General features: G+C 51.4%; 1 protein-coding gene across 6 annotated transcripts in view; it reads right to left on the bottom strand.

The window, feature by feature from the left end:
* Positions 1–2980: 2980 nt before the first annotated feature.
* Positions 2981–25843, bottom strand: part of Tcf7 (transcription factor 7) — a 28884-nt gene continuing 6021 nt past the window's right edge. The window contains exons 4-12 of one of the 6 annotated variants that reach the window (XM_013111635.3): positions 12128–12239; positions 11109–11199; positions 9553–9645; positions 8335–8454; positions 7631–7793; positions 7415–7522; positions 6895–6943; positions 5785–5857; positions 2981–4653 (exon numbers count right to left, since the gene is read on the bottom strand). In XM_013111635.3, coding sequence (XP_012967089.1) covers positions 4356–4653; positions 5785–5857; positions 6895–6943; positions 7415–7522; positions 7631–7793; positions 8335–8454; positions 9553–9645; positions 11109–11199; positions 12128–12239 — 1107 coding nt within the window. In that variant the 3' untranslated portion in view covers positions 2981–4355. Of the gene's footprint in view, positions 4677–5784; positions 5858–6894; positions 6944–7414; positions 7523–7630; positions 7794–8334; positions 8455–9552; positions 9646–11108; positions 11200–12127; positions 12240–25843 lie in introns of all 6 variants that reach the window. The other 5 variants (XM_013111638.3, XM_013111637.3, XM_013111639.3 and 2 more) reach the window with 5 other exon arrangements.

The raw sequence follows: 25843 nt of genomic DNA on the forward strand, positions 1-25843 counted from the left end.
AAAACAACAAAATACAGTGTCTGAGGTGTCGGAGTAGGTAAAAGCACTTGCTGCCAAGCCTGATGACCTGAGTTTGAACTATCCCAGGAACTCACAAGATGGAAGGAGAAAACCCGACTGGCATGCATGGCACAAAAGCATCCACACACACACTTAAAATATATGTGAGAATAAGACGCCAGAAAGTATGAGTTGTTTATCTGGAATCCTTTTAGAAAAAGCTTTGTCCCCTGTGATTATTCTCAAGAAACAGTTTTTTCCCCCATTGTGCTGGTTCAGTGAGGAGGGAGGGTAACACCAGTTCAGTGATAGCTGGAGTGTTTCACTTGTCAGTTATTACTATAATAAACACATTTACCCAGGAACTCTGCTTGTGTGAGGAAAAACCCAAGTCTTGGCTAAAGTTCTTGCTGATATCTAGGGAAAAGAGCCTTTTTTGGGTCAAGGAGGGGCACATACCAAGTCCTGTGTGGCCCAGGCTGATCTTCAACTCATGGACATAGTCTTAACCCAGCATTGCCAGTGGCTACAATGAGGGGGTGGGGGTTTACGTCACCTGGCTTCATTGTTGCTTTGTGAATTAGTAAGCCCAGGAATTATGAGAATGGCTGATCAGGAACATCATTATCTGTATGTCAAAGATGGGGTCTCTCCTTGACCTTTTGAAAGCTGTAACTTAATTTTTCTTGATCTTGTCTAAGTTTCAATATATGTTATTGGCTTGTATCAAACTTCCAAGGAGGTGAACTCTATATGCGCAATAGTCTCATCATGATTTCTACTCTTACTTTGGTTCTCTGTGTAGCTCTGGTTGTTCTGGAACTCACTCTGTAGACCCTGCTGGCCTCAAACTCAAGAGAGATCTGCCTCCACCTCCTAAGTGCCAGGATTAAAGGTGTGCGGCACCACTTTTTTTAAAGCATTGTCCTGAAGTGGTACTTGACAAGTTGAAAAACAGTATCCTTTCTGTATGTTTTTTTATGGTAGCTGATCCAGGATTTGGAGGCCACTGATGGCAGGCAGGACCTACCTTTACTTAGCAACACTGTTCCATGTATTCCTGTATAAGGATCAGAAGTGAGAAACCCCATGAGGTACATGAGCTAGGCACAGAATGACAATGAGGGGAAATTGCTCATAGCCTTGTTATTTGAACCCAGGGATATGTCAGGCAAGCACTCTACCAACAGCTATATCCCCAGCTCAGGAACCAAGAACATCAAGGCTCTTGACCAGCCTTCAGGCTTAATTAGGAAACTGCCTTTTGTCAGCAAAGGGGAAGGTGTTTGCAGTTTGATGATGGCCAGGTAGGACTGAAGAATGTGTTGGATTAGATCTGTACCTGTACAGAGTACATAGCTGCTATCTACAATGCAGTGCTTTTTTTAATGCTGCAAACTCCTGACAGTTGTTTGGTTTGTCTGCTTTTATTTTATGGTATCTATAATTGTGTATGTGTGTGCAAACACCTAGGAAGGTCTGAAGACAACTTGGGAGAATCATTTCTAACCAAATTAAGCTCACATCACCAACCTTGGCAGCAAACTTTTCTTTACTCAATGAGCCAGCTGTACTTTTTATTTTGAGGTAGGGTTTCACTGTACCTGAAGCTGGCCTTGAACTTTGAATCCTGTGAAGTGTTGGTATTACAGACTTGTTAAACTCCGAAAGCCTGAAGAGCTTCCTCTTAGCATGTCTGTCTGGCCCTCCCTTATGTAGCCAAGCCTAGTTTCCAATTCTATCTTTTCTTCTTATGTTCACCTCCCAAGTACTGGGTTTACAGGACCAAAAGCCCTGGTAAGTTTAGGAAAGTTCATGTACTCAGTGTACCCTAACCTGTTTAATAATGTAGTTAAAAACAAAAACAAAAAAACTAGGCCCACAACCAGAGTAGAATTCTTTAAAATGGGGGGGGGGCGTCTAATCCTCCCAAAAAGAGGAAAGAGGGAGAAGTCAAGATTGCAATGTCCAGTGGTCTACATAAATACTTTGGGATGTAATTCTAAAGAATGTTCTGTGAACTGAAAGCTGCAATGCAGCATAATGGTCTGACGGCTGTCCTTGAAAATTCATTTTCTTTTTTTTTTTTTTTTTTTGGTATTGTTTTGGAGGCTGTCGGTCCAGCCCGGCCTCGAACTCACAGAGATCCGCCTGCCTCCGCCTCCCGAGTGCTGGGATTAAAGGCGTGCGCCACCACTGCCCGGCGAAAATTCATTTTCTAAAGGTTAACCCGAGGTGGTATTGGTACCATTTACATTCATGGTAAGAGCTCTAGAAGTTAGCAGCACAGTATACTTTAACATGGTGGGGCATGCATGTAAAAAAGTTTGGTCACTCTGACTTCATTAGAGAAAATACTTCAAAGTATTTCAACAGGCAGCCCTTGTAAGAATAGAGTGCTGTTAAATCTGTGCAGAAAGCTGGAGAGAGGGGTTAAGAGCACACTGGCTGCTCTTCCAGAGGTCCTGCCTGACTCAATTCCCAGCAATCATAGAGTGGGGTCTGGTGCCCTCTTCTGGCATAAAGGCATACATGCAGATAAAGCACCCATACATTATAAATCTTAAGTCTGTGTAGGTATAAGACTTGGATTCCTTATTTTCCTTAAAATAAACATGGGTATCTTTTCTCTCTGCCCTTAGAGGAAAGCAGATCCTGAATACATTTCAGGTTGGACTGTTGTGTCTGGATGGCAGCTGCCAGCTCATTAGTGCACCGGGGTACTAGGGAGAAGGCTGATCTGCCTTGGTTGTAGTGTCAAAGAATTAAGAGTAGAGCTTGGAAAGTGAGCTCAGCCGTGGTGATCAGGACCAAGCCCCTATAAGGAGATTCTGATAGTGATTTTTGGTTTTTGTAGCTTGGCAATCTTGGGATCTTTGTACATACTAGGGAATACACTCCATGTTTTGTGACAGCTAAGAAAAGGAACATTAGGTAGGCAATGTTAATTAGGTAGAAACAGCTTACTACTCAGTCAGGCTTTGGAAAAAAAACCCAGTAAAAAGTATCTTTATTCTCTTGTTTAAAAAAGTCCTTCTATGATAATGCATTAATACAAAAATATTTTGGCTACTACATCAGTTTGTTTCCTTTTTGAGACAAAGTCTCTCCATAGAACTCTGGCTGTGCTGGAACTCAAAGAGACCCACCTCTTTTACTTCCCAAATACTGGGATTTTAGGTGTGCACCACCACACTCTGCCAGTCTTTTCAATGCCTATAACACTACACTAGAAACATGATCTTTGGATTGAGAAACCAGTGGCTAAAATAGAAACAAAAGGCTTTTTTTTTTAAGTGTACAGAATACATGGATAAACCCTTTTCTTTGGATTCAGGCTATATACAGTAAAGAAAAAAAAGTAAAACAAAAAAAACTTGTTTTTCAAGGCTCAAGGTTAAGTTTGGCTCAAAAAGGGTTTCTAGAATGTGGCAAAGAACCATGCCCACAAGAGGTTTATGGACTCCTTGCTTTAGTTGTAACAGATATATTCCTTCCTGCAGCCCTATAGAGAAACTGAAGCTGGCCAGTTCCAAATGCTTAAATATGGGCTCCAGGGGCTGGGGGGTTTGCCCTCTCACAGCTGCCCAGGAGCTATGACTCCGCTGACATAGATGAGCTGGAAATGGAACTGGGAAGGGCGCACACTGGACTTAGGCCAACTTCATTTTATTGACTGTCGTTTCTAAGGCTGGTGAGTTTCTCAGGAAAGATTTCCAAGTCATTCTAATTAAAGCTGAGTACTGTCCACCAGTAGCTAGGGTCGGTGTTATTTTGTTGCCCAGGTTGGAAGGGCCTTAAGCTTTATCTATCCTATTTCCTCCTGCAAGCTCCTGAGAACATAGAAGCATCCTCTGGCCCAGCTTAGGAACAGCAGCTGTTGTTTGTAAACAGAACTTCTCAGCTCAAGAGAGAAGCGTTATTAGACTTTTGTGATTGGTCACCAACCACAAAGTCATCTTGTGTGATAAACCAGATATTGTTGGTCCAAGAAGTATTGGCATGAGGAAGGCGTGGTAGAGGGCAAGAGAAGCTTTGTAGAGAAGGCAGCTGGAACTCAATCCAGCCCATCTGACCTGCAACAACAACAAAAAAACAAAAACCAAAAGACAGTAGGGGCATCCACTAGCAAGAAGTGGCTGCCGTAGGAACCAGGATGCCCTTACTGAGACATATAGGCCACACAGATCTGATCCCCACCACTTCAATGGATGGCCTCCAGTTCAGGGAATAGTAGCAGCCTTTGGAATCTTCAGCACCTTAAAGACCCTTAGCTGGTTCCATGTGATCTGGTCTTGTTGTCTCCTCTTGAGTTAGGTCTGGGCCCCTGAAGCAAGCCAGGTGTCCTGTGCATGCTAGGCTGCCTGTCTCTGAGATTCCTGTTGCTGTACTTGTGTATTCTGGAAGGTGCTGTGGAGGGTCTTTGGGGACACAGGGGCTGGAAGAGTAAGAGCTACAGAGCGACCTGAGAATGTCGGTGCTGGCTCCACGGGGCTAGCAAGCAGTTCTGTGGGGAAGTGGGGCAGCAGAAGATATGAGGGTGAGTCCTGGGGAGCTGGGGACCGGGGACAGCCTAGAGCACTGTCATCGGAAGGAACGGGGCTGGGGCAGCGGCCTTCTCCGGGTAAGTACCGAATGCATTTCTTTTTCCTCCTAGGAATAGTGAAGAGAGTTATCTGTAAACAGAGGGTAAGTCCATGGTCACACACCACAACCAGAAAATGGCTGTACTTGAACTGGCCTGGCTAACCACTTTGTCCTTTCTCTTTGTGGCCTGGAAATTATGCCCATTCTTTCAGCCCCACCTGGCCCAGATCTAGGATGAGTGCAGTTACACAGAACAACCACAAGATGGCAAGAACCTTTTGTGGGTAGGCCTGTGAGCTGCTTCCAATTTTCCAGGGGAACTATCTTAGTTTGGGTCCTTGAGCTACTGTTCCATGTCTAATCATGCAGGGATTAGATATGTATTAAGTCAAGAGACTGTGATGCTTGTGAACAATCTTGGTTCTCACAACCAGGCTAGTGGAAGAAGTGCATGGTGACTGTTGCCTATTAATAACTTGAGCACCCTGGAACAGTTTGTCTTAGACAAGGTCTCCCAATGTAGTGCTGGCTGACCTGCCTCAGCCTCCTGAGTACTGGGGTTATAGGGATGCACCTGTCCCCAACCATAATTTGTCTTGAGAGGCACAAATGGATGGACTAGGACCTCTTCTAGGGATAGAGTCTTCATTTCCTGTTGTGAGTACACGTACACTTGTATACACACACACACACACACACACCTTTCCTCTTTGCCTTTGGGTGCTTCTTTCTCCCTAGCTTCTGTAACTTTTTTTGGTACAAGATGGCAAGTCACACAGGGCTGCCCAGGGGTCAGATTATTTCCTGGAGTCTCTGATACTATTACCTTGCTTTTTTCAATAAGCAGGAATTTCATTTTAAGGAAATGAGGGAGTTTGTGGACCTTAATCACTTTGAGGCTAGGAGTAGGGGCTCTGACAGATTTGTTTTCTAAACCTGGCTGGTACCAAAGCCACCCACTTGTGTATGCCTTTCTTCTAGAACACTGTCTTTCCCTCTCTACTTGTCCCATCTAGACTAGTCATCTCCACAATCTGTTCAGCGTTCACATATACTCTTAGGTGGCATGGGTTCCCTTCTCTACAGGGCTTGCTAAGGAACTAAGGGATGGGGGGGGGGGCTACAGACCCAGCAGAACATGTGCATAAAGGGAAGCAGCTTGAAGCGAAGGGAGAATGATGGTGGGGACAAACCCACCTGCACGGACCACACCAATCCGTCTGCTGGTTGAGGCCAAAGCGAGCACGACATTTCTTAGGCGAGCCAGGGTCTGCTCACAGCCATGCCAGAGGGGCAGAACAGGGCAGAGGGCGAGCAGGCAGGCAGCAGGGCAGAACAGGGCCCAGAAAGAAGAGGTAACATCAGTGTTAGGCAGTTATAGACACCCCATAGCCCCCATAGGCAGAATGGACCTCTCCATGGCATAGCTGGCCCCAGGGGAAGCCTTAGGACCCAGAGCAAGGTTATGAGAAAAGGCAGTCAACCAGTTGGGCAAGAGTCAGTGGGAAGAATGATGGCGTGTAGAGGGAGTTCTCGTGCTACCCCTGCCTTGGCTGATCCTCCTAGCATGGAGGCTCCAGGACTGTACAGGGGTCCTTCAGGGCGTCTGCATTTTCTATCTTGGGGCTGTCTGTTCCCTTCCCCCAACTTCTTGCATGTTTTAATGCAGGTTTTCCTCATTCTTGTCAATACCCCATCTCTCTCTGGCCCATATTCATAATAAGACTAAAAGTACAGCATAACGTTCCACACAGATGGAAAGAAGGACCTGTTCAAGAAATGGCTAAGGGATTTTTCCTGTCCTGTCCCAGTCCTAGGCCCCAGCCTTCCTGTTTGGGGCAACACAGCTCAGAGTATCAATGTCATCTAAATCAGAGTTAGGAATGGGAATGAGGCAGACAGCAGGATGGGTTCTCTGGGCTTTCTGCAGCACTATACACTGCCAGGAGAAATCTGTCAGCAGGTTACCTGTCAGTAGGCTGTGTGACTATTGGGTCCTGGCTGATAGTTTGGGTCCTGGCTGATAGTTTTGATTTAGACATGGTGGAACCTAGCTGTGAGCAGGGCAGGCAAAGGTGGCATAGGGTGTATCACTATAGAGTTGCTTCTGCTGGTCTGTGCCTAGGGTACAGTTAAACCGTTGCTTGCATGGTATTAGACTTCAGAGGTGCAGGTTTGCTTCCAGAGAGCTTCAGGCCCTGAAGGTTCCTGGCTGAGTAGTCCACCCACCCTCTGGGCCAAAGCAGGGCTGTGCTTGAAATGGGAACACGGAGAGGAACCTCTATTACTACTGAAGCAAGGTCTCACCTGTGGTGGATTCTTGATGCTTTTCCCTTGACCTCCTCTTCTTCTTTCCCTGGGGACAAGAGAGATGGTTGGCTCTAGGAGGTGAACCTGGGTTATCTGCAACCCATTGCTTTGAGATTCCAGGTCAATAGGCCCCTCCTACTTTTGTGCTCCTCTTTCTTGGCTATGGTTCTTGCAAAGCTACTGCAGATAGGGTACACTTAGGAGTCTTTCCCTCTCAATCTGATCTCCTCTTTGAGTACAGGGAGGGATTTCTAGGTTCCTTTCCCCTTCTGACATGGCCAAACCAAATACTGGGCAACAGTCCCACCCACAAGTGAATGTATTCTGGAGTGGGGAACTGCCCTAAACTGCTTAAACTTTCCTTTTCTGAAATACTCAAGGGAGATTGTGGGCTCACTCTCTTTGTGTTACTTTGCCTGTACCATCAAGGCAAAAATTCCCCATGCTGAGGTCGTTGTCTTGGGAATGGTATCTCAAAGGTCCCCGCCTCCCCTGTGGTGTATCGCTGGCCACTCACGTAGTTATCCCGCGCTGACCAGCCTGGGTACAGCTGCATGTGCAGCTGCCTTTCCTTGCGGGCCAGTTCATAGTACTTGGCCTGTTCTTCTCGAGATAGTGCATGCCACTGCAACAGGTAAGCGGGTGGGTGGGATACATCATGGAGTTAGGACGCGGTACTGGGGTGAAAGGGACTGGGGGCAATCCCTGCCAGCCCACTTGCCCATGGCCTTACCCTGCGCCCCAGGATCTGGTTGATGGCAGCGCTTTCCTTGAGGGTACACTCTGCAATGACCTTGGCTCTCATCTCCTTCATGTAAAGCATGAAGGCATTGAGGGGTTTTTTAATAGTTGGCTTCTTAGCCTCCTTCTCTGTCTTGGGTTCTGCCTGTGTTTTCCTGGGGGTACAAAACCAGATTACTTGGAAAGCAACCTCCCCTCCCCCACCGCCTCTGCCTCAGCAGTGACCATTGCCTAACTCCACCACATCCCCCCCACTTTTGGTTTTTTGAGACAGGGTTTCTCTGTGTAGCCCTGACCATCCTGGAATTCACTGTTGATCAGGCTGGCATCAAACCCAGAGATCTGCCTGCCTCTGCCTCCCAAGAGCTGGGATTAAAGGTGTGAACCATCATTGCCCAGCTCCACTGCTCTATGTAGTGGTCTGTAAGAGTCTTCTAATTGCCCCACATTAGTGAGCAGAAAATGAAGTAACTGTTCCTTTTAAACTGTTCTTTTGAAGATTGCAAAGCACAGCAATGGCCAGTGCCAGAGCAACCGGACAGCTTGGCAGGGCTCTCCAGGCAGTCCTTTAAGATGGCAGGAAGAAGGCCTTGAACCTGGTAGGAGGCATGTATATCCTGGCTGACCAAACCACTCTGCTCACCTGCCTGGCTCACACCTTCTTGTCCCCTTCTCCCAGCCTGTGTTTTAACTCACGGGCTTCGGTCATATGACTGCAGCTCCTGCTTCCCTGAGGAGGGTACAATGGCCGGGTGAGGGATGGCTGCTGGGTGTCCAGGTACACCAGATCCCAGCATCAAGGATGGGTGGGTGAACCTGGAGGCAGGAGTAAAGGCATCACTAAACCAGAAGTTTGGGCTACACTTGGAACACATATGGAGGTCCCTATACAGAGTACACAAGTGACAGATACTTTATACCCACTGGCCTGGACACAGGGTACACAGATATGTATGCACAGACACTGCAGAAGACCCACATATGTGCTATTGAGGCGGTTATCCCCCTCCACATGCTCAGGAGCCTTTGGCTACATGTGAGTCTTTGCTCTCCACTTTGCTCCTCCAGGCACCACTCTGCACAACAGACCAACTTTTTAAAAGAATGCTATCAGCCCGCTTCAGCTCAAGTTTTCCTGATTCGTAACGGAATAAAACTCACGCTGCTGCTTGGGGCCTTTAACCCCACCTAAGCACCTCTACTACATCTCTCATCCCGTCTTCCTCTTTCCTGTTGTCTTCCTCTTTCCTGTCGCCACCGCCCCATCCCCACGCCAGCTCCAGTTTCTCTATCTACCTTTCCCAGGAACTGCCTCTCTGACCCGTCATGCTTGGTTGGCGTCTTCTTGGGGCTTGTCTTCAGCCCAGCTGCCCATTCAGCTACTGTGCTGTATCTTTACCTCCTCCTGTGGAGTGCTGAATGCCTTACCATGGCATGCCTGGCACTATGTCTGTCACTAGGAGAATGAGCTAAATGTGGGGGGGCACATGCACACTCAGCCCTCTACACACCTCTTCCTGCTGTTGTATGGAGACCACTCTGCCCTTTGTTGCTTACCAGGTGTAAGAACTCTGAACAGACAGGCGCTAGAGGACGGGCTAGGGACACTACCTTCCAAGGTATTGCCTTAGCTTGGAGGATGACCCAGCAGGGGTGAGCAATAGAGCTGAGTTAGCCGCATGTGCTTTGCTGTCCTGGCTGCTCTAGGATGCTCTGTCCAGTATGGCTTGGGCTGAGACTCCTACTTCTAGTTGTATCTTCAGGTACAGAGCAGCATGGGACTCCAAGGTTACAGACAGACAGATGGACAAACAACTAACACAGGGTAAGCACTGGCCTGAACATAGCCCTGTGTGGGCACTGAAGCCTGGGCAACAGGAAGCAGGAGCCTGGCTGCAGGGATAGGGGACTCACCTGGGATAGGGGGCGCCAGGGGCTGCAGTGGGGGCAGGGAAGTGCTGTCTATATCCGCAGGAAGGGGACAGAGGGTAGAGAGGAGGGCTGGGCCTGTGGTTGGGAGAGACAGCTGTTAGCCGTCTGACTGCTAGCCAGACATGGGGAAGGACTTCTGTACCTTGTGCAGTTGGACTCATATATAGTGCTGCACGCATCTGGCAGCCTTCTCCCAGGCTAGGCCCTCTGTCCCTGCTACTAACACTGTCTGGATCGCTCTTCTGCCCTCATCTACCTGCTTCAACTCGGTTTATTTTAATGTGTGTGATTGTGTTGCCTACATGTATATCTGCACCACATGCATGCCTGGTGCTCTCCGAGGTCCGAAGATGGCATTGGATCCCCTGGATCCATCATATTGCTGCTAGGAATCAAACTTGGGTCCTCAGGAAGAGTGCACAGTGCTCTTAACAGCTGAACCATCTCTTCAGCCCTGCTTCAACTCCAAAGCTCCATGGTCCCAAGGTGAATGAGGTGCCTCTCTGGGCTCCTAGAGTCCCAAGTCAAGACAGTGTTAACAGTACTCCATAACTGTTGGCTTCTTACCTGGCTGTCCATTAGACAGACTTTTTTTCTGAAAGGGCAAGGACCTAAGGTCACAGTCAGTTCTAACAGTGTTTCTCTGACACTCAGATTCCTTCCCAGCACACACAAGCCTCAGAACAGAAGGTAAAAATGTTCCATGTCTCACCTGGCAGCAGCTAAGTACCGAGGTTCCCTTCCCTGGGCCTACACCCTTCTCCGAAGGCTCAGTTGAATATCCCCTCAACGCTCAGATTTCCTTGTCTCTGGAGCTTCAGGCCTAGGGGACTTAGGAGGCTTCCAGAGAGCTGCTTGTTCAGAGCCCTGCCCTGCTTCCATCAGGCTAAGCACTGAGCCCCACATTGGTCTTGGGTAATCACGGGCAGAATGGAACTTTGTCCAAAACAACTGGGAATGGAGGAGTGTGCTGATCATGAATGACAGGCAAGGGGAACAGGGCAGGTAGGCCCAGGCTGAAGGTCTGCCTTCACTGCCTTCTTGGGAAGACAGCCTTTCCTGCTACTGGTTAAGAGACCTGTTCAGGTCACACTGGTTAATGAGTAAAAGGCTGGCCAAGTGGCCTGTTGAGACTCAATTCCAGCTGAGAATAGACTCTGGTCCACAGCTGGGCCTGCTTCAGCCTTAGCAGACCCTCCCAGTAGGCTGGTCAGGAGTGTGGCTCCGGCAGACACCAGAAACCAAGACCCTGTTCCTCAGATTGCTCTGCCAAAGGTGGGTCAGACCAGTAGCAGACACTGAGGCCCCAAGGAAGCTACCTGTCTGCTTACCAGCAGCCTCTCCTGGTGGAGTTTATACACTTCCACGCACATGCCCAGCTTTCTCACCTTCTGAAGAATTTAGTTGGAGTAGAGTTGAGGAAGTACGTCAAGCTACTGGGGGATGCTCACAGTCACAAGACTTGCTAGCTTAGAGCCAGGTTAGGCTAAAGCATGGGAGGGCAGACGCAGTGCCCTTTTCTCTGGGCACACACTTACCAGCTCACAGTGTGCGGGAGCTGTCCCATGCTGCCTGAGGTCAGAGAGTAAAATCCCGAGAGATCAGTGGTCTGCAGTGGCCTGTGAACTCCTGTAGTGGAAAGGGGCCAGGTAAGCAGGCCACCCTCACCTGGGAGGGTGGGACATTCAGCAGTTACTATACCTTGGAGCTTTCCAAAGGGGCCTCTAAGATCCCATTCATTTCCTTTTGCCAGAGGTCCAGATATCAGCTGGTTTGTTTAGAACTGTCCTAGGTAATAATAATGGCCTTCTGACAAAGCAAAAGGGACCAAGGACAGAGGTGCTGAGTGACTTGCCTTAGGACACTGGCTGGACAGAGGCAAAGCTTGGAGTCACTCAGGGATGAAGTCAGACCTCACCAATTCCTGGTGCACCGCTGCTCTCTTTGGAGCCTCTGCTTAGGGTAGAAAGCAGCCCTCTAGTCTAGAGGAACCTGGCTTCAAGAGCCAGGGCTCCACCCAGCCCCAGGGTGAGTCAGCAGGTTTCCCACAGCTGACAATGGTGGATTTCAGAATGACTTTGGCTGAGGCTGAGGTGAATCAGCCATCACAACCACCACTTTCCATTTTCTCACTGGGGGAGAAAGGCCAAGAGTTTTGCAGCTGCAGCAATGCACAGATGCTGCTCTCACATTGGCTCAGGGAGCCGAAAGCCTCATTCTGATCTGTCCACCTCCCCGTGCCCTATGGTACTCCCAGGCTCAATCCATTTCTTTTTTTTTCTGACCCCCTCTAAGGGTTTTTATAGCCCAGGTTTGTCTGGAACTCACTGTGTAGCCCAGGTTGGGCTCACACTTCCAATCCCCCTGCCTCTGCCTTCCATACTACTTGGATTACACACCACACCTGGTTCCTTTCTGACATTTTCCTTGGGCCCTGGGTTTGCAAAGCCCCAGCTTCTACTGTTATGAAACGTGGGCCAGCCTATGTGGCCTTAGAAGCCAGGAACTTGGGCCACAAGTTCCCACCTCAATGGGCTTTCCCATGCCCTTCCCATACCTTGCTTCTGGCTGATGTCCGCAGGTGCAGGGGTGGGGTGTGGACTGCTGAAATGTTCGTAGAGTGGAGAAAGTTGGGGGACGCCATGTGGGGGCTGGCCAGCCTTGTTATGCTGAAAAATGACCAGGAGGCTGGTAAACATGGAGTGTTCTGGGACAGGGACATGAGGGTAAAGGGAGCATGTAAAGCTTCTGTGAGTTCTGTGGTCACCCTGGCAGTCAAAAATAACAGGCTTATGGGAAGAAGGCACTCTGCACACCTGGTGTCCTGTGGCACTGTTTTCCTGTGTTCTAATCCTGGAGACTGCCTGTGCAGTCCCACCTCCTAGTGAGCCTCTTCCGGGACAGTCAGTATTTTTCCTCTCAGGAAGTCCTCCCTAGCTAGGGAAGTCCTCCCTGCTCCCAGAGATCCCCTCTGACTCTATGAAGCCCATCAGTTCTATCTGCAGGTGCTGGCACAGGGCAGGGACCTCCTTTAGACCCTAACTTGGGTGAGGTCAGGGGGTACCTGGCTCCCCCCCCCCACGGACAGCCTGTCTGCACATAGCTCTTCTGGTTTCCTTAGCTGCAGGACTTTTTTCACAGTCAAATGGTTCTGTCAAGAGATGACTCAGCAGGCTGAGAGCACATGAGCCAGCCACAGGGCGTCGCTCGCTGCCAGGCCTGGTGTTTTCAGTGCGCGCCCTTGCAGCCAGAGTTCTGGGGACATCTATGACTGAGGCTCAGCTTCCACCCAGACAAGCGTGTGTGTGGGAATGCTGTTGGCTGAAAGCGCACAGGAGTGACTGCTCACCACGGCACAAAAGGGAGAAAGGACAGTAGATGGAACGGCTGGCCAAAAGCAGGTAGAGTCTGTGTGGGCATTTCAGCAGAGCAGTCCTTAGGTCTTGGGTGTCCTGTCCTGGAGGTGAATGAGGCCCAGCACAGGCCCCTTGCTTGTTACTTGGCTACTGCAGCTCTAGGCTAGCCCAGAGGGAAAGCTGGGCATGAGCCCAGTGTATCCAGGGCATGAGGCCTCTAACAGGGCGCAGCTCCAGCAGACCCCACAGAAGTCCTAGTCCACCGTCTTTGCCTGCACTCCAGCTTTCAGCTTGTAAGCTAACCCTTCCCTCAAGTCTTGGGCTACCAGGCTTCCCAGTCCTAAACAAGAGTTGATGTCTGAAGCAATGTATGCTGGTGTTCCCCTTTAATTCCAGAACTCAGGAGGCAGAGGCAAGTGGATGAGTTCAGGGTCTGCATAGTTCCAAGCCAGCAAGAACTATAGTGTGTCCACTGGGGGTGGGGGAAGTCAGCTAGGAGATGTGGACACAGATCAAGCACCGACTACCTGCCACATTCCAGGCACCGTGTATAAGTTTGTAAGTACCTCAACTCTAGGCCTAAAATGTCCCCAAACTCCACACTCTTGTAAGTGCAGTCTCACCGAGGAACACCCTCAGCCCTCAAATCAGAACCTCCGACTCTGCCTGCCTGCTGTGGACTTCCTCAGTTACCAGAAGTTCCGTCCTTCCATTAACTAGGACTGCTCAGGACAGACAGCCTGTAGTCATTCTTGACACTAACCTGTGTCCAATTTCACAGCAGATTCACAGGGTCTCCCTTCAAAATCTAGACCCTAACCACTTCCTGCCTCACGCCCAACAGTCAAAGCCATCACCTCTCACCTGGACCACGGATCCTTTGTGCTTCTTAGCCAGGCTCGAAGCACAGATCCTGTCACTGCCTGACTGTCTCCTTACCTGGTGATCACTAACAGCAGTGTCTTCCTCCATGTCTGCTTACAGTGCCCAGGAACCCCACAGCACTTACCCACGGCTAAGTTTTGAAGTATACCATGGTGTAAAGGAAGTTTGGAACCTCTAGGATTGCTAACCATTTGCTGATCCTGTTACTCCAGGATCCTGATCTGGGCTTCTCCCCTCCTAAACAGGAATGAGAACCAGTCCTTCTCACCTCAGTCATTAAAAAAACTCTTACTGAGGCCTTTTACTACTGGAAGCATAAGGCACTCACTATACCACTCACTGCCGAAGGCCCAGGTTTTGCTTCCTGAGCCCCATGTTACAGCTCAGGCTGGGCCTAAGAAACCTCAGAGATCCAGCTCGGCCTACAATTCCTGCCTGCCTGCTCGGTGTGGTGTGGTGTGTGGGTGTGTGTGTGTGGGTTTGTGTACAAGGCAGTGAAGTTAGGGTCTGGGTTCCTGGGAGTGGTGGGCCTATCCTATCTACTAGTTGTTTCCTGGTGTTTGGGGAAAAGCCTCATTAATTAGAAGTCTGCAGGCAAACCACAGAAGCACTGGGTGGGCAGGGTAGGGCAAAGAACCCACCAGCAGCGAGAGGCCCTGGGAGGCCAGGGCTGCAGGGGAGGCACTGTGGGCCTGGCTCGTCCTTCACCCAAATCCTCAGCTCCTTCCATGCTTGATGGTGCTAGCCAGGGGCCACTGTCTGGCGCAAGGCTCCCTGCCCCCTTCAGCCAGTAGAACGTCCCGCTCCAGGGCTTCAGCACAAGGCTGTCTCAGCGCCAGACTTCCCAGACAACAGGGTGGGGTCGCCTAGGGCTTGCCATGTGCACGGGAAGTCCAGGGACTTGAGCTCCACCTCCCTCTTCTTCTTGAAGGTAACTGTCCCTAGCCTCCAAGGGAAGGAGGCACATTGGGTTGACTGTCTCTACCAGACACCTCAACAGCAGAGTCCGGTCATCTGCTTAGTCCGGGAAAGAACACAGCAAGTGTCAGAGCATAGTGGGACATAGACATGCAAGCTGAGTCAGGAGCTCAGCTGCACCTGGCTCTGCACCCCATACCAGGCACCCCACATCCCCACTCCTTGCCTTTGCTTGAGTGCTGCCAGCTGCTCCCACCCGTCTGTGGTACCCCAGGACAGGTCCCCAGGGGTGCCTGCAGCTAGCTACCCTGCTATTCCTGCCAGGAGTTACCTAGCCTGCTACCTGGTGACTAGTTCCCTCCCAACAGAGGTGGGCCTTCCTGCTACTGGCATGTTCTTGTTGTTCAAAGACTCTCCCACCCCACCCCCAGCCACTGTCCCAAAGCCATCTTCTGGGAAGTCCCCAACTCCAGTGCCCTAGCCTGGCTACCTCCTCGGGGCAAGGCAGCACAAAGTCGAAATGGGGGACCCCTGAGCTCTCTGCTCAAGAGTTGAGCTTGAGTGTAGCTAGGCTGCCCCTGGCCCCCCACTTCCTGCAGGTTCAGGTAAAAAATAAACACAGTCGGCATTTTCCCTGCAGACCGCAGCGGTCTGTTCACAAGGTTGTGAGCTCGCTGAGAGCCCCTGTCACCGCCAGCAGAGAAACTCCCTCGCCTCTGACGGTTGACTCTAAAAACCCCCAAGTGCTTAAGCCCCACAACACTTTCCCAGCGAAGAAAGTTGCCGTTTCCTCTGGCCTCAAGCTCGATGGGGGTGGAAGAACAGGTCCTCTCAAGAAAGCCCTGTGGCGGGGTCTGAGCCAAAAGAAGCGTCCCTGAACATCCAGGACCCATAAGCTTGAACAAGTATCAGGATGTGTCCCTGAGCTCCTAGCAATGTGCCAGGTCAAAAAATGTCTGAGGCTGAGAACAGCATTTGCTAATGACCTAGTGCTGGGCACGGGACAGGCACAGTTCTGAACACCAGACACCCCTCCTTGAACAGACCTTCCATTTGCAGGCAGCATAGTGACTATCACCATTGCAGGTAAGGAAACCGAAGCACAAGGCCACAGCTAGAGCTCAGCTGCCAACTGCTGTAGTGCAGACCTGTGATTAGCAAGGCTAGAGCGGGAGGCTGGAGTGCACAGGAGGCTGGATCTATCAGTCTTCCCCTTCCCCAGGACTAGCTTACACCTTGCTGAGTCTGTGCTCCCGGCTAAAAATAGTCATCAGAAGCCTACTGACAGTGAAATTCGGTACTTTCACAGGCCCTAGCCCTGTCTCCCTGCCCACCACTGGCATGCTCCTGTGTCACCTAGACACCCAGCTCTCTGCCTCAATGCCTCTTCCCACTCCCATGAGACTCCATGGTTCCTCTGCTCCTTGCCACGCAGGCTCCTCCACAGACTAGGTCACCTCTAACCTGGCAAGGGGTCTGCCAGCTTGGCAAGCAACTGCCTGAGCATCCTAGGGAACTAGTGATCTCCAGCTCTCCAGCTTTGCACTCAGGTCATTTCCTGAAGACCTGGAACAAAGGCCTGGCAAATTCTTGGTGCACCACATTTCTGCACATCCCACCCACACTTGTCATTGTAGCTGAGACTTCAAGTCCCTCGGGGCAAGAGGCTGCTCCAGCTCCTCCTGCAGAGCTGGAAAGGGGCCCCTAGGGAGCATCTGTGGAAGGAGAGACAGATCCACTCTGTACTCAGAGCTCCAGGGCAGACGCTAGCCCGAAAGGTGGGCACTGCCATGGCGGCTCACTCTCTGTGTTTGCCAAGAGCACAGCAGTGGACCTGAGCAGTATAAACACTGAGGCAACTCATCGCAGGCAGGCATTGAAGCGGGGCTGTGAGAAGAGGGGGTCATCTACAGCACACAGCCTGCTGGGCCCCTTCAAGGAATCTTGGGGTCACCATGGATGCCAGATAGTCACACCCCTCTGAGCTTTCCTTTTTGCACTCTGCACCAGCCACAGAAGACTGGAGTGCTCTTCCTCCTGTCCCATATACAAGAGACTGCCTTTCCAACCCTCCATATGTGGCCGCTTCCCTGCTGTTTCCTTACCTGCCTTCTCCCTGTGTTCTGGCATTATGTCTCTAATTTTTGTCATTGAACTAAAGCTGGTATCCAGGCTGGTTCTCTAGAAGCGGGTGCAGATAAGCCCACAAAGAGACGACTTGCAGCACTGGGGAAGTCTAGGGCTGGGTGTAGGATTACAGCAGCATAGGGAACTGGGACCACTTTAGGGTCAGGAGACAGTCCATCCAGCATCTAAGCCCCTCCTTGCTTTCCTCCTTTCTACTCTTCGATTGACCTGAGGGGCTCTGGGAATGAGAATGTGCAGAAACTAGACCTGCCACTAGTTCATAGGGTGTCTTTGCCCTGATTAGAATAGGTACACTCATGGACAGACGCCCAAGCCTCTGTCTTGTGGAACACTGTGCTGGCTGGCTTCATCCTCAACTTAGCTCCCCTAAATCCAGTGGTGGCCACTGAAAAAGTCCCCACCAATTCTTACTTCTTGTCTTCGCGTTGTCAGACAGACTGTTGCCCAGTTCCCCATGTGGAGCACAACAGTATCACCATTCAGCACCAACGGCATGTGTGCTTAGGAGTTTCACGGAGGTGCTCCCTAGTGTTTGAGCTCATGAGAATGAACTTCCCAGGATGCAGGTTTCCACAGGTCCTCTTCTGCAGACACACTGAAGACCGGCTGCCGAGAGGAACAGGCTCCAAGAGCCCTTGCTCCTTTTGGCTCCAGCCCCAGCTCCTACTACCAAAGACACAGTGCTCTCCGGGGAACAGCAACCTATAAGCTTCTCATCAACACCCTATGCCAGATAGCTACTACAGAACCAGGGCCACATCCTTAGGGTCAGCAGAGCTGAGAGGGCTTGGGGATGGCTGGACCACACCCTAGACCAAGAGACTTTAGATCCATCTGCTGGCAACAAGGCTGTTGCCATGGTTGCAGAGCCCTGCCAAGTGCATGTGACTAGTCCACTAGCCTCCTGGCCCCGACATCAGATAACGGGACCTGCCTCACCGGAGGTGAGGACCAGAGTCCCTGCACGCAGCTTTGGCAAACCACAGGTTTCTCCACCCAGCCCAGCCCAGAGGCACCATCAGAGTGAGCTGAACCCCACAAGCCGAGTGGCCTTGCCCATGGCCTCTCGTGGTTTCTATTCATTTGTCTGCTTGTGTTTTCCTTCCTCCTCTTTGAGGTAAACGCCCCTCAGGACAGGATGTTTTCAGAGGAAAATATAAGCTTCCGGGAGCTGCTGCAGCTGAGCTGCTAGCTAACTTATGAACACCCTGTCTGGGGATTCTGCAAGCAGCCTAGGGCTGGGCAGTGCCCCTGCTCCCCCTAAGTGTCCACTGTGGAAGTGGCCTCGATACTGTCTGGGCACAGCTGGAGGCTTCGTGAAGATGGAAGGCCAAGAAGAGCAAAGCAAAGGCAGACTTAGAGCTGGTGGTCCCTGCCAGTCCAGTAATGGTCTCCCCAGTGCCCAGCAGCCTACAGAGTTCCACCCTGTGCCAGACGAGAGGAATCTACAGATGAGGATGGGGAAGCAAAGAACAGTGACCAGTCTGAACCTGAGGCCGGCCCTCTGCGTTCTGGTCAGCAGCTCTACCACTTGGCCAGACCTCATGGCCAGCACTTACGCTGGCTGTTCCCTGCCAAGGAAATCTGGGTGGGTTTGTTGGTTGGTTGTTTCTGAGAAAGGGTCTCAACTCTGTAGCTCAGGTTGGCCTGAGAGATCCCAGACAAACCCTAAAAGGTGAAGCTGAGGGGAAAGATGTGGAAAAAAAGAAACTCAGACACCTCATGCTCAGACAGCCTGCATTTTTACCCCAATTCAATCGGTGAAGGACAGCACAGGCCCACCAAGTCACCTGGACTGTCTAGACTGCCTCAAGACGACAGTTTTGCTTGGAGGCCATATCAGGATGCCCCCTCTGCTCTGACACTCAAACTACTCTCTATACAGGAGCTCTGTATTGATTCAGTTCAGCCATTCGTCCACAAGGCTCCAAGACAAGGTACAGAAAGAAACTGCTAAGGACTCCAGTCCTAGAGTGCTCCCATAGCCCCTATACCCAGTGTAAGCAGAGGTGGACTGTTCCAATGCCACAGCGCCCTGAGATGAAGTCCCTAAGGAAGCTGAGTTAGGGGGCTCATGTAAAAATCACACTATACAGACACCGCTACACACCTGTAGGAAGTGTTCCTACACAGGGCAGATACATAGGAGAGCCAAGCACTCAGCTGCTGTGCCATGCATCCTGCCTACAGGGCATTGTGGAGGAGCCGGGCTCAAATCCCTCCTCTAACACTTGCTCTCTTGGTATCCACACTTCCTGGTCTATAAATGCCCATGGAATGTGCCTACGTGAGTTCTTATTTGCCTTTGCTATGTTCTTTTTGTACTTAAGATCAAAAGGAAGAAAAAAAAGTCAAAAGCAAGCCCTGTCCCTAGATAAACGCTTTTCAGGAAAGCCAGCTCCATGCCAAGTTGGGACTGATGGCCTTCAATGTCCTTTGGACCACTGCCTGGTCACCAGCAGACCAGGCTTCTGAGCTCCTCCTCTCTGGCCTGCAGTGACCACAAGGGATGGTTCAAAAATGCTCCCATGAGGCTGGCAGGAGGCTCTGGCTCCCAAGAAGCTTGTCCATAGGTGTCATCCCCAGGCCTTGGGTGCCTTCAACTCCTTAGCCCAGCTGTTCTCAGGGACTCGGGGCCTAGGAAACTCACAGACATCCCAGAAGGGATACCTTGGCCTGGGGAAGCCTAGCAGTAGGTTTTGAGCTAAGTGAGGACCAAGCTGGCAAGGGAAACTCTAACGGACAATTTCTAACCATCTTCTGCCTCACACCAAACCTGGCTCAACCTTTTTTACAGGTCATTTACAGACTGTCCTCATGTGACATTTTCTTGGAAGAGGGAAAGTCCTGGAGTCTGGTCTCCCAACCAAGAAATGCGGTCTTCACCCTGGGAGGACTGACCTTGCTAGGTGTCCAAGAAGAGGGCCAGCTCAGCCCAGGCCCAGAGCTAGGAGGGACAGGGAGAGCCCAAGTCCCTTCTTGGGGCCAGAGGAAAACCATGCAGCTCCACAGCCTGCACTGTTCCCGTCTCTCATATTCTAGAACAAATGGAGACAAGCCGCAAAAAGCATAGACAGCAGGGTAAGAGCCACATCCAAATCCTGACCACCGCGTACTTCTATGAGCCTCAGAAAGATGGCAGTGATAGTGTATGTGTGTGTTTACATGTATGTGCCTATGCACATGTAAGAATATGTGCATAAATGTGTGAGTATATCCAGTGGTTTTCAACCTTCCTAATGCTGTAGCCCTTTAACACAGTTGTGGTGACCCCCAACTATAAAATTATCTTTGTTGCTATTCCATAACTAATTTTGCTACTGTTATAATCAATAATGTAATTATCTGATATGCAAGACATCTGTTGAAAGGGTTGTTTGATCCAAGGGGGGTCACAACCCACATGTTGAGAGCCACTGGGATACAAGCTTAAGACGAAATAAACCCTTTCTTCCTCTCCTCCTCCAAAAAGTGAGCATGAATATGGCAGCCAGAGGTCAAAGATTCCCTTGTTTTCTATTTTCTGAGATAGGGTCTCTCTCAGGAAAGGCAGAGCTCACCATCTAGGTTGGCTGGCTCCAAAGCTCCAGCGTCAGCCTGTGCCTGCACCCTGGCACTGGAGTTGCAAATGTACATTAACACCTTGTTTTTTATGGGTGCTGTGGCCCTGAAACGGAGGTCTTTCTGCCTATACAACAACCACACTACCAAACGAGCCCTTCCACTCCCTGCCAAACAAACCAAACCAAACAGGGCCTTGTGTAGCCTTGGCCTTGAACTCCCAGCATAGCCGGGGACAACCGTGAAGGTCTATCTGATCCTAGGATCATAGATGTCTACCACTATACCCAGTTTATACAGTGTCAGGGATTGAACCTAGGAAGGGTTTCCAGTGTGCCAGGCAAGCACTTGGAACCTACGCCATTTTAGCTCTTGCATAAAGGAAGATGTATCATGACACGTGAGATGTTTAACTGTTGTCTAAGCACCTAGCAAGTGCCAGTCCCTGAGTGGGGCACCGGGAATCTAGTCTTAAAAGGAGCAGATACAGCCTGGACCCTCTATCCTTTCTGATCAAAGCTACCACCCCCGAGTGCTTCACTTGACATAGCGACCAACCTCTTAGCCTCGGTCTCCCTGCTTCATTTGTTCCCTCTATCCCCACCCCCCACAGCAGGGCAGCTCCTGGGGCCGCACACTGCTTCAAAGCCCACCGTCACGCTCTGGGGTGGCTGCCACAACCGGCACACCCCTAGTGTCCAGCCATGCCTGGCAGAGACCCCACTGCTTCCCACAGGCTGCCTCTGAGCATCAGAGGCCCACCCACCCTCTGCCTGCCTGGCCACCAGGCGGCCACAGAGCCATCTGATCTGAGTGAAACTCCAAACTTAATGACTTTCATGCTGGTTATTTAAAACGCAATGTAATTTTCTTAAACACCCTATTATTTCCTTTGATAGCTACAAAGCTTCCCCCAATCCCATAAGCATGTTTATTTTTAGAGAAAAGAGTGGTTTGCAGTTGGTCAGAGACCATAGGGAGAGGGAACCCACAGAAAAGCAGAGCAAGGAGTCAGTGCTAGCAGCCGAGAGGCCCTCCTGCTGCTGGCTTCCCACGCCACCAATCATCAGACCCGCCCGCCCTTCCCTTCCAGCACCCCAGCCAGTGACCCTCCTGTCCCACACCTGACAGTGACCAGGTCAGTCGGGCTGGGCCTTGATGCCCTTGATGGTTGCACTTGCTGCTCATGGAGCCTCCCACAGGATTCCAGGCAAGGACGAGCCTAGGGAAGGGTCCGCAACACACCCTCTAGCAGTCTCTCTCCTGTTCCAGACAGTCCCCCCCAGGTAAGGCCTCGGGCCTGAAGCCTTGGCCAGCAGAGAAGAGACACGTCTAGCTACAGCAGCCTCAGGCTGTGGCTGCCCACATTGGGTGGGTGGGTATGTGCAGTCCTGCCATTCGGGACTCCTGGGCAAGGGAGGTGGCATGGAGGAGGGCTTGTGTGCAGAGGTCAGCTGAGCCCCACCAGTGCGGGGCGTCCTCTGGGAACAGCTATTTTTAGGTCTGAGGCTTTCATGTGGCTGAATGATGGGAGTTTACAGAGCATCAGTAATGCATTTCAGATGGCGGCCCAGCAGGCCAGGAGGCTGGGCCCGACACCAGGGACTAGTCAGAGTTACTCAGCGTCTCCATCCTGGGTTCCCATCACCTGTCCATCCCTTTCTATGACCCCTACTACGTAACGGTGGGGCTGGTCCCTGCAATAACCTTTGACTCCTACCCAAGGGCCACCCTATCAGGCCTTTCCAGTTTATAGCTATCTGAACCTCAAGAATCCTGCTGGGGCCAGGATTCCCACCCATGGAGGACACTGAGACCTAGGGAGGTCAGCAGGCCACCCCAACCCCTGCCCTCACAGGAAAACCAGCTTGAAGGGAGTGCTCCACCACCATTGACCCCAGGCCTGCTCAGACTTAATGGGGTTTGTGCAGCACTAACCATGTACATCCTGAACCCACACCCATTGTTCCCTGGGGCCCAGACCTGCCCACCCAGGCCTGGAGTTTCTGCTATACACACACGTCATCTGGAAGCAGACACTGTGGGGCCCAGACAGCTCCCTTGGCCTTGGTGAGGGAGGTAGTTGTTTTAATGGGGGGTAAGGGGTTGTGGAGGAAGCGTATTTATTTGACGGCGTGTCTGTTTCCTCTGATCTCCAGGGAGTTCTGGCTGTAGAGTCAGGGCCTCGAGGGAAGGCTGTGTCACCCGGTTGGCTCTGGCTCTAAGGCAGAATCTGGGTGCAGTCCAGGGAGGCAGTCTTCATGGGTGGGACAGGCCACAAGAGCAGCCTCCTGGCAGAAGAGACCCAAACTCACACCCTCCCAGCTCTGCTGAGGCAAAGGCCCCCAGCAAGTGACACTCATCCTCCATCCCCAGGCCCTGCACCAAGAGAAGCCCTGTGTACCCAATGGATGTGCAGCAGCAGATGGCTACAAAACCTGTTGAGAGTGAACCCCTCTGAGCTTTGGTGACACAAGCCTGTAATCCCAAGTACCTAGGAGGTTGAAACAAGGGGAGCTCAAGATGGGCGTAAGGCCAGCTTAGGAAACACAGTGAAATCGTATCTCAAGAAGTACAAGCAGGCAGGGTAGCTCACAACTACCAGTACTCGGGCGGCAGAAGGAGGAGGACCATCAGAAATCCATGCCAGCCTGGGATACTTAGCCAGTTCCAAGTTAACCAGGGCTACATCAAGTGGGTGGGAGAGAAGAGAGGTATCTGGGGATATAGCTCACTGGTAGAGGGGTTTTGTTTAAATCCCCAGTATCACCAAAACCAACCAAACAAAAACCCCAATAAAACAGATGATGAGCCTACCCAGGCTAAAGAAAGCTTTCCAGTCTGAGGCCAGCTACCCAAGACTTGCTTGTTTATTTTTATTTTTTTGAGACAGGGTCTCATGTAGACCAAGCTGGCCTTGAACTCGGGGATCAACCCCAGGGATTTGTGCAGGCTAGGCAGGTCTCTACCAGCTGAGCTCCAGCTCCAGTCCAGCCCCATCTTTCTAGTGTCTGGTTTTGTTTTTTGTTTTGTTTTGAGGTGGTTTGTTGTTGCTGTGGGTTTTGGTTTTTGTTTTGTTTCTTGAGACAGGATCTATTTAGTCCCAGCTGTCCTAAAACTTGCTATGTAGACCAGGCTGGCCTTGAATTTACATCAGTCCACCTGCCTCTGCCTCCGAAGTACTGGAACTAAAGGCTTGCACCCTAGAGTCAGTGTATGGGGGGAGGCTACAAACTGCCTGAGGGAGGCAGCAGAGAATATTCTGGGTTCTAGGGTCCTCCTTAAGTCCCTGAGCCTTGCTAGATGGACTCCTGATTAGAGACCCTCCTCCACCCTGACTAGATAACCGATGGGCTGAATGACAAGAGCGCCTACCTTGGAGACTCGCTGGCCTTATACTGGCCAGCATCCTGGTCTCCCTAGCCCAGAGCTCAACCTCCCATGGTCTGCTCACATTCCTCCAATCACCCTGCCACTCCCAGTGTCCACCCTGCCCCAGCTGCCAGCTCTGCCTGCCACGGCCCTCCGCCTCCATGTCCAACCCAAACCATCTGTGGTGGGCACCGCCCTGCCCTGCCAAGGCTGCCAACCCACTCCATGTGCCCACCTGCCCCTCCCAGGCTCTGAAAGCAGTGAGGACTGGGCCCCAAGGTCACATACTAGATCCTTACTAGCAGCCTCCCCAGCCTCAACTTGCACTCCTCAAGGACCCTGGGGTGGGGTCTGCCCAGGTGACAGAAATGAGCCCGTCTAGGCCTCTCTCCTGGCTCTGCTATGCTCCACCCAGGGCACCCTCCCACTCTCCGCTGCAGAGGCGTCTCTTAGGGGGCCTCACCAGCTGCCCCCCCCCCCCGCAGGCAGCCTCTCACTCCTGTGCCTTCTATCCAGCTGAACAGAACCTCAGCTGAGTTGGGGCTCTCAGGCAGCAGCTCTGTCTCACCAAGGGTCGAGCCCTGTTGGCAGTGGGAACCTCTCACCCATATGGCTCAAAACTTACAATGTGGACCCAAAGTTCTAGCAAGCACTGCCACTAGGGGATGCTGGCTGCCTGGGGGACCCCAGCCCAGCCTGAGGTATAAGAGGGCACAAGCTGCCATGGCCTATTCCCAGGCCTTCAGTGCAGCTTCCAGTTCACTGTGGATTTCACATGTGATGCCTCCCTCCCCAAAGAGAACAGAGCCCTGGTATGCTTCTTTCAGAGGGTGGCAGGCGACTTTCCCAGGACCATCCAGCTGGAGAGTGGCATACCCGCCAGGAACAGAGATGGACTGTCCAAAGAGATGGACCATCCAAACTAAATAGTTGTCCTCTTTGTGCTAAGACAAATTTGTTCCCACCTGGCTTCCATCCCCACCTGAGGGGGGGGGTTCCCTCAAGAATCTGAGTGCTGTACAGTTGGGTGGTGGTGATGCTGCTGTGACCTGACAAAAACACCTGCTTCCTCCAACAGAGCCTTGTTTGTACACAGTGGCAGGAAACACCAGTCACAAGTGTGAGGGGTGTGACTCTAAGGCTCTGGGACCACAGCAGACCTGAGGAGGCTGAGGGACTGGCTTGCCCCCATCCGCCCTGCTTTGGGCCCACCGTGACCTAATCTAACCTCAGCAGTTATAGGACTCTAAACCTGCTTTACAGTTCAATTCAACCTTGCTGCTTTCAGGGACAGGGAGGGCTGTGGTGTCTGTCTATAGAGCGCACCCTCCACCCCAGCCCACAGCTCGGAGCAACCACAGAACCAGGCAGAGCTGGGGTAGAACGCTGGGTCCTACTGATCCTAACAACCACCCCATCAGGGCTTTGTGTTGGCCTCTGAGCCTGAGGATAGTGTCTCTCTGCCCTGGTGAGCTAGTTCACCCTGCCCTGCCAGGAGTCAGGCATAGTCCTACAGTTGTAACCATCCTTGCTCAGGGTAGGGCGGCCCAGCTCTAAGCAGGGGACTGCAGGGCAGGCTTCCCTACCCTGACAACAGCAGTAAGGTAAAACCACCCTCAGAGATTTCCAGCTTCAGGACAGAGGAGAGGCAGATAATAGTCCAAAGGTTACACCAGTCCTTCACAGCCCTCCCAGGCTTCAAAGAAATGCAGGTCCTGGGGACTCCAAGTGCAAAGCAACATAGACAAAATGTCACTTCAGTCCAGGGGCACTCAGGCTTTGATTCGGCTAGGGAACAATCAAAGGCTCAAAACCTACAGTGAGTGCTACCTGGGGCTGCACCACTTCCTGGTTCCAGAATTACTCTGAATACCGTGATCTAGGAACATCGTCCAAACGGATGCCGAGGTAAAGAACTGGAAGAAGACACATGGGCGCTGCCTGGGGCTACACTCCCAGAGCTACAAACCAGGAGCCTCTGTGCAATGCTGACAATGGCTCAACAGCCAAAGACGGGAAATCTCTTCTCCCTT

This window comes from Mesocricetus auratus, unplaced genomic scaffold, assembly GCF_017639785.1.
Source record: "Mesocricetus auratus isolate SY011 unplaced genomic scaffold, BCM_Maur_2.0 Super-Scaffold_100007, whole genome shotgun sequence".
Classification (NCBI taxonomy): Eukaryota; Metazoa; Chordata; class Mammalia; order Rodentia; family Cricetidae; genus Mesocricetus; species Mesocricetus auratus.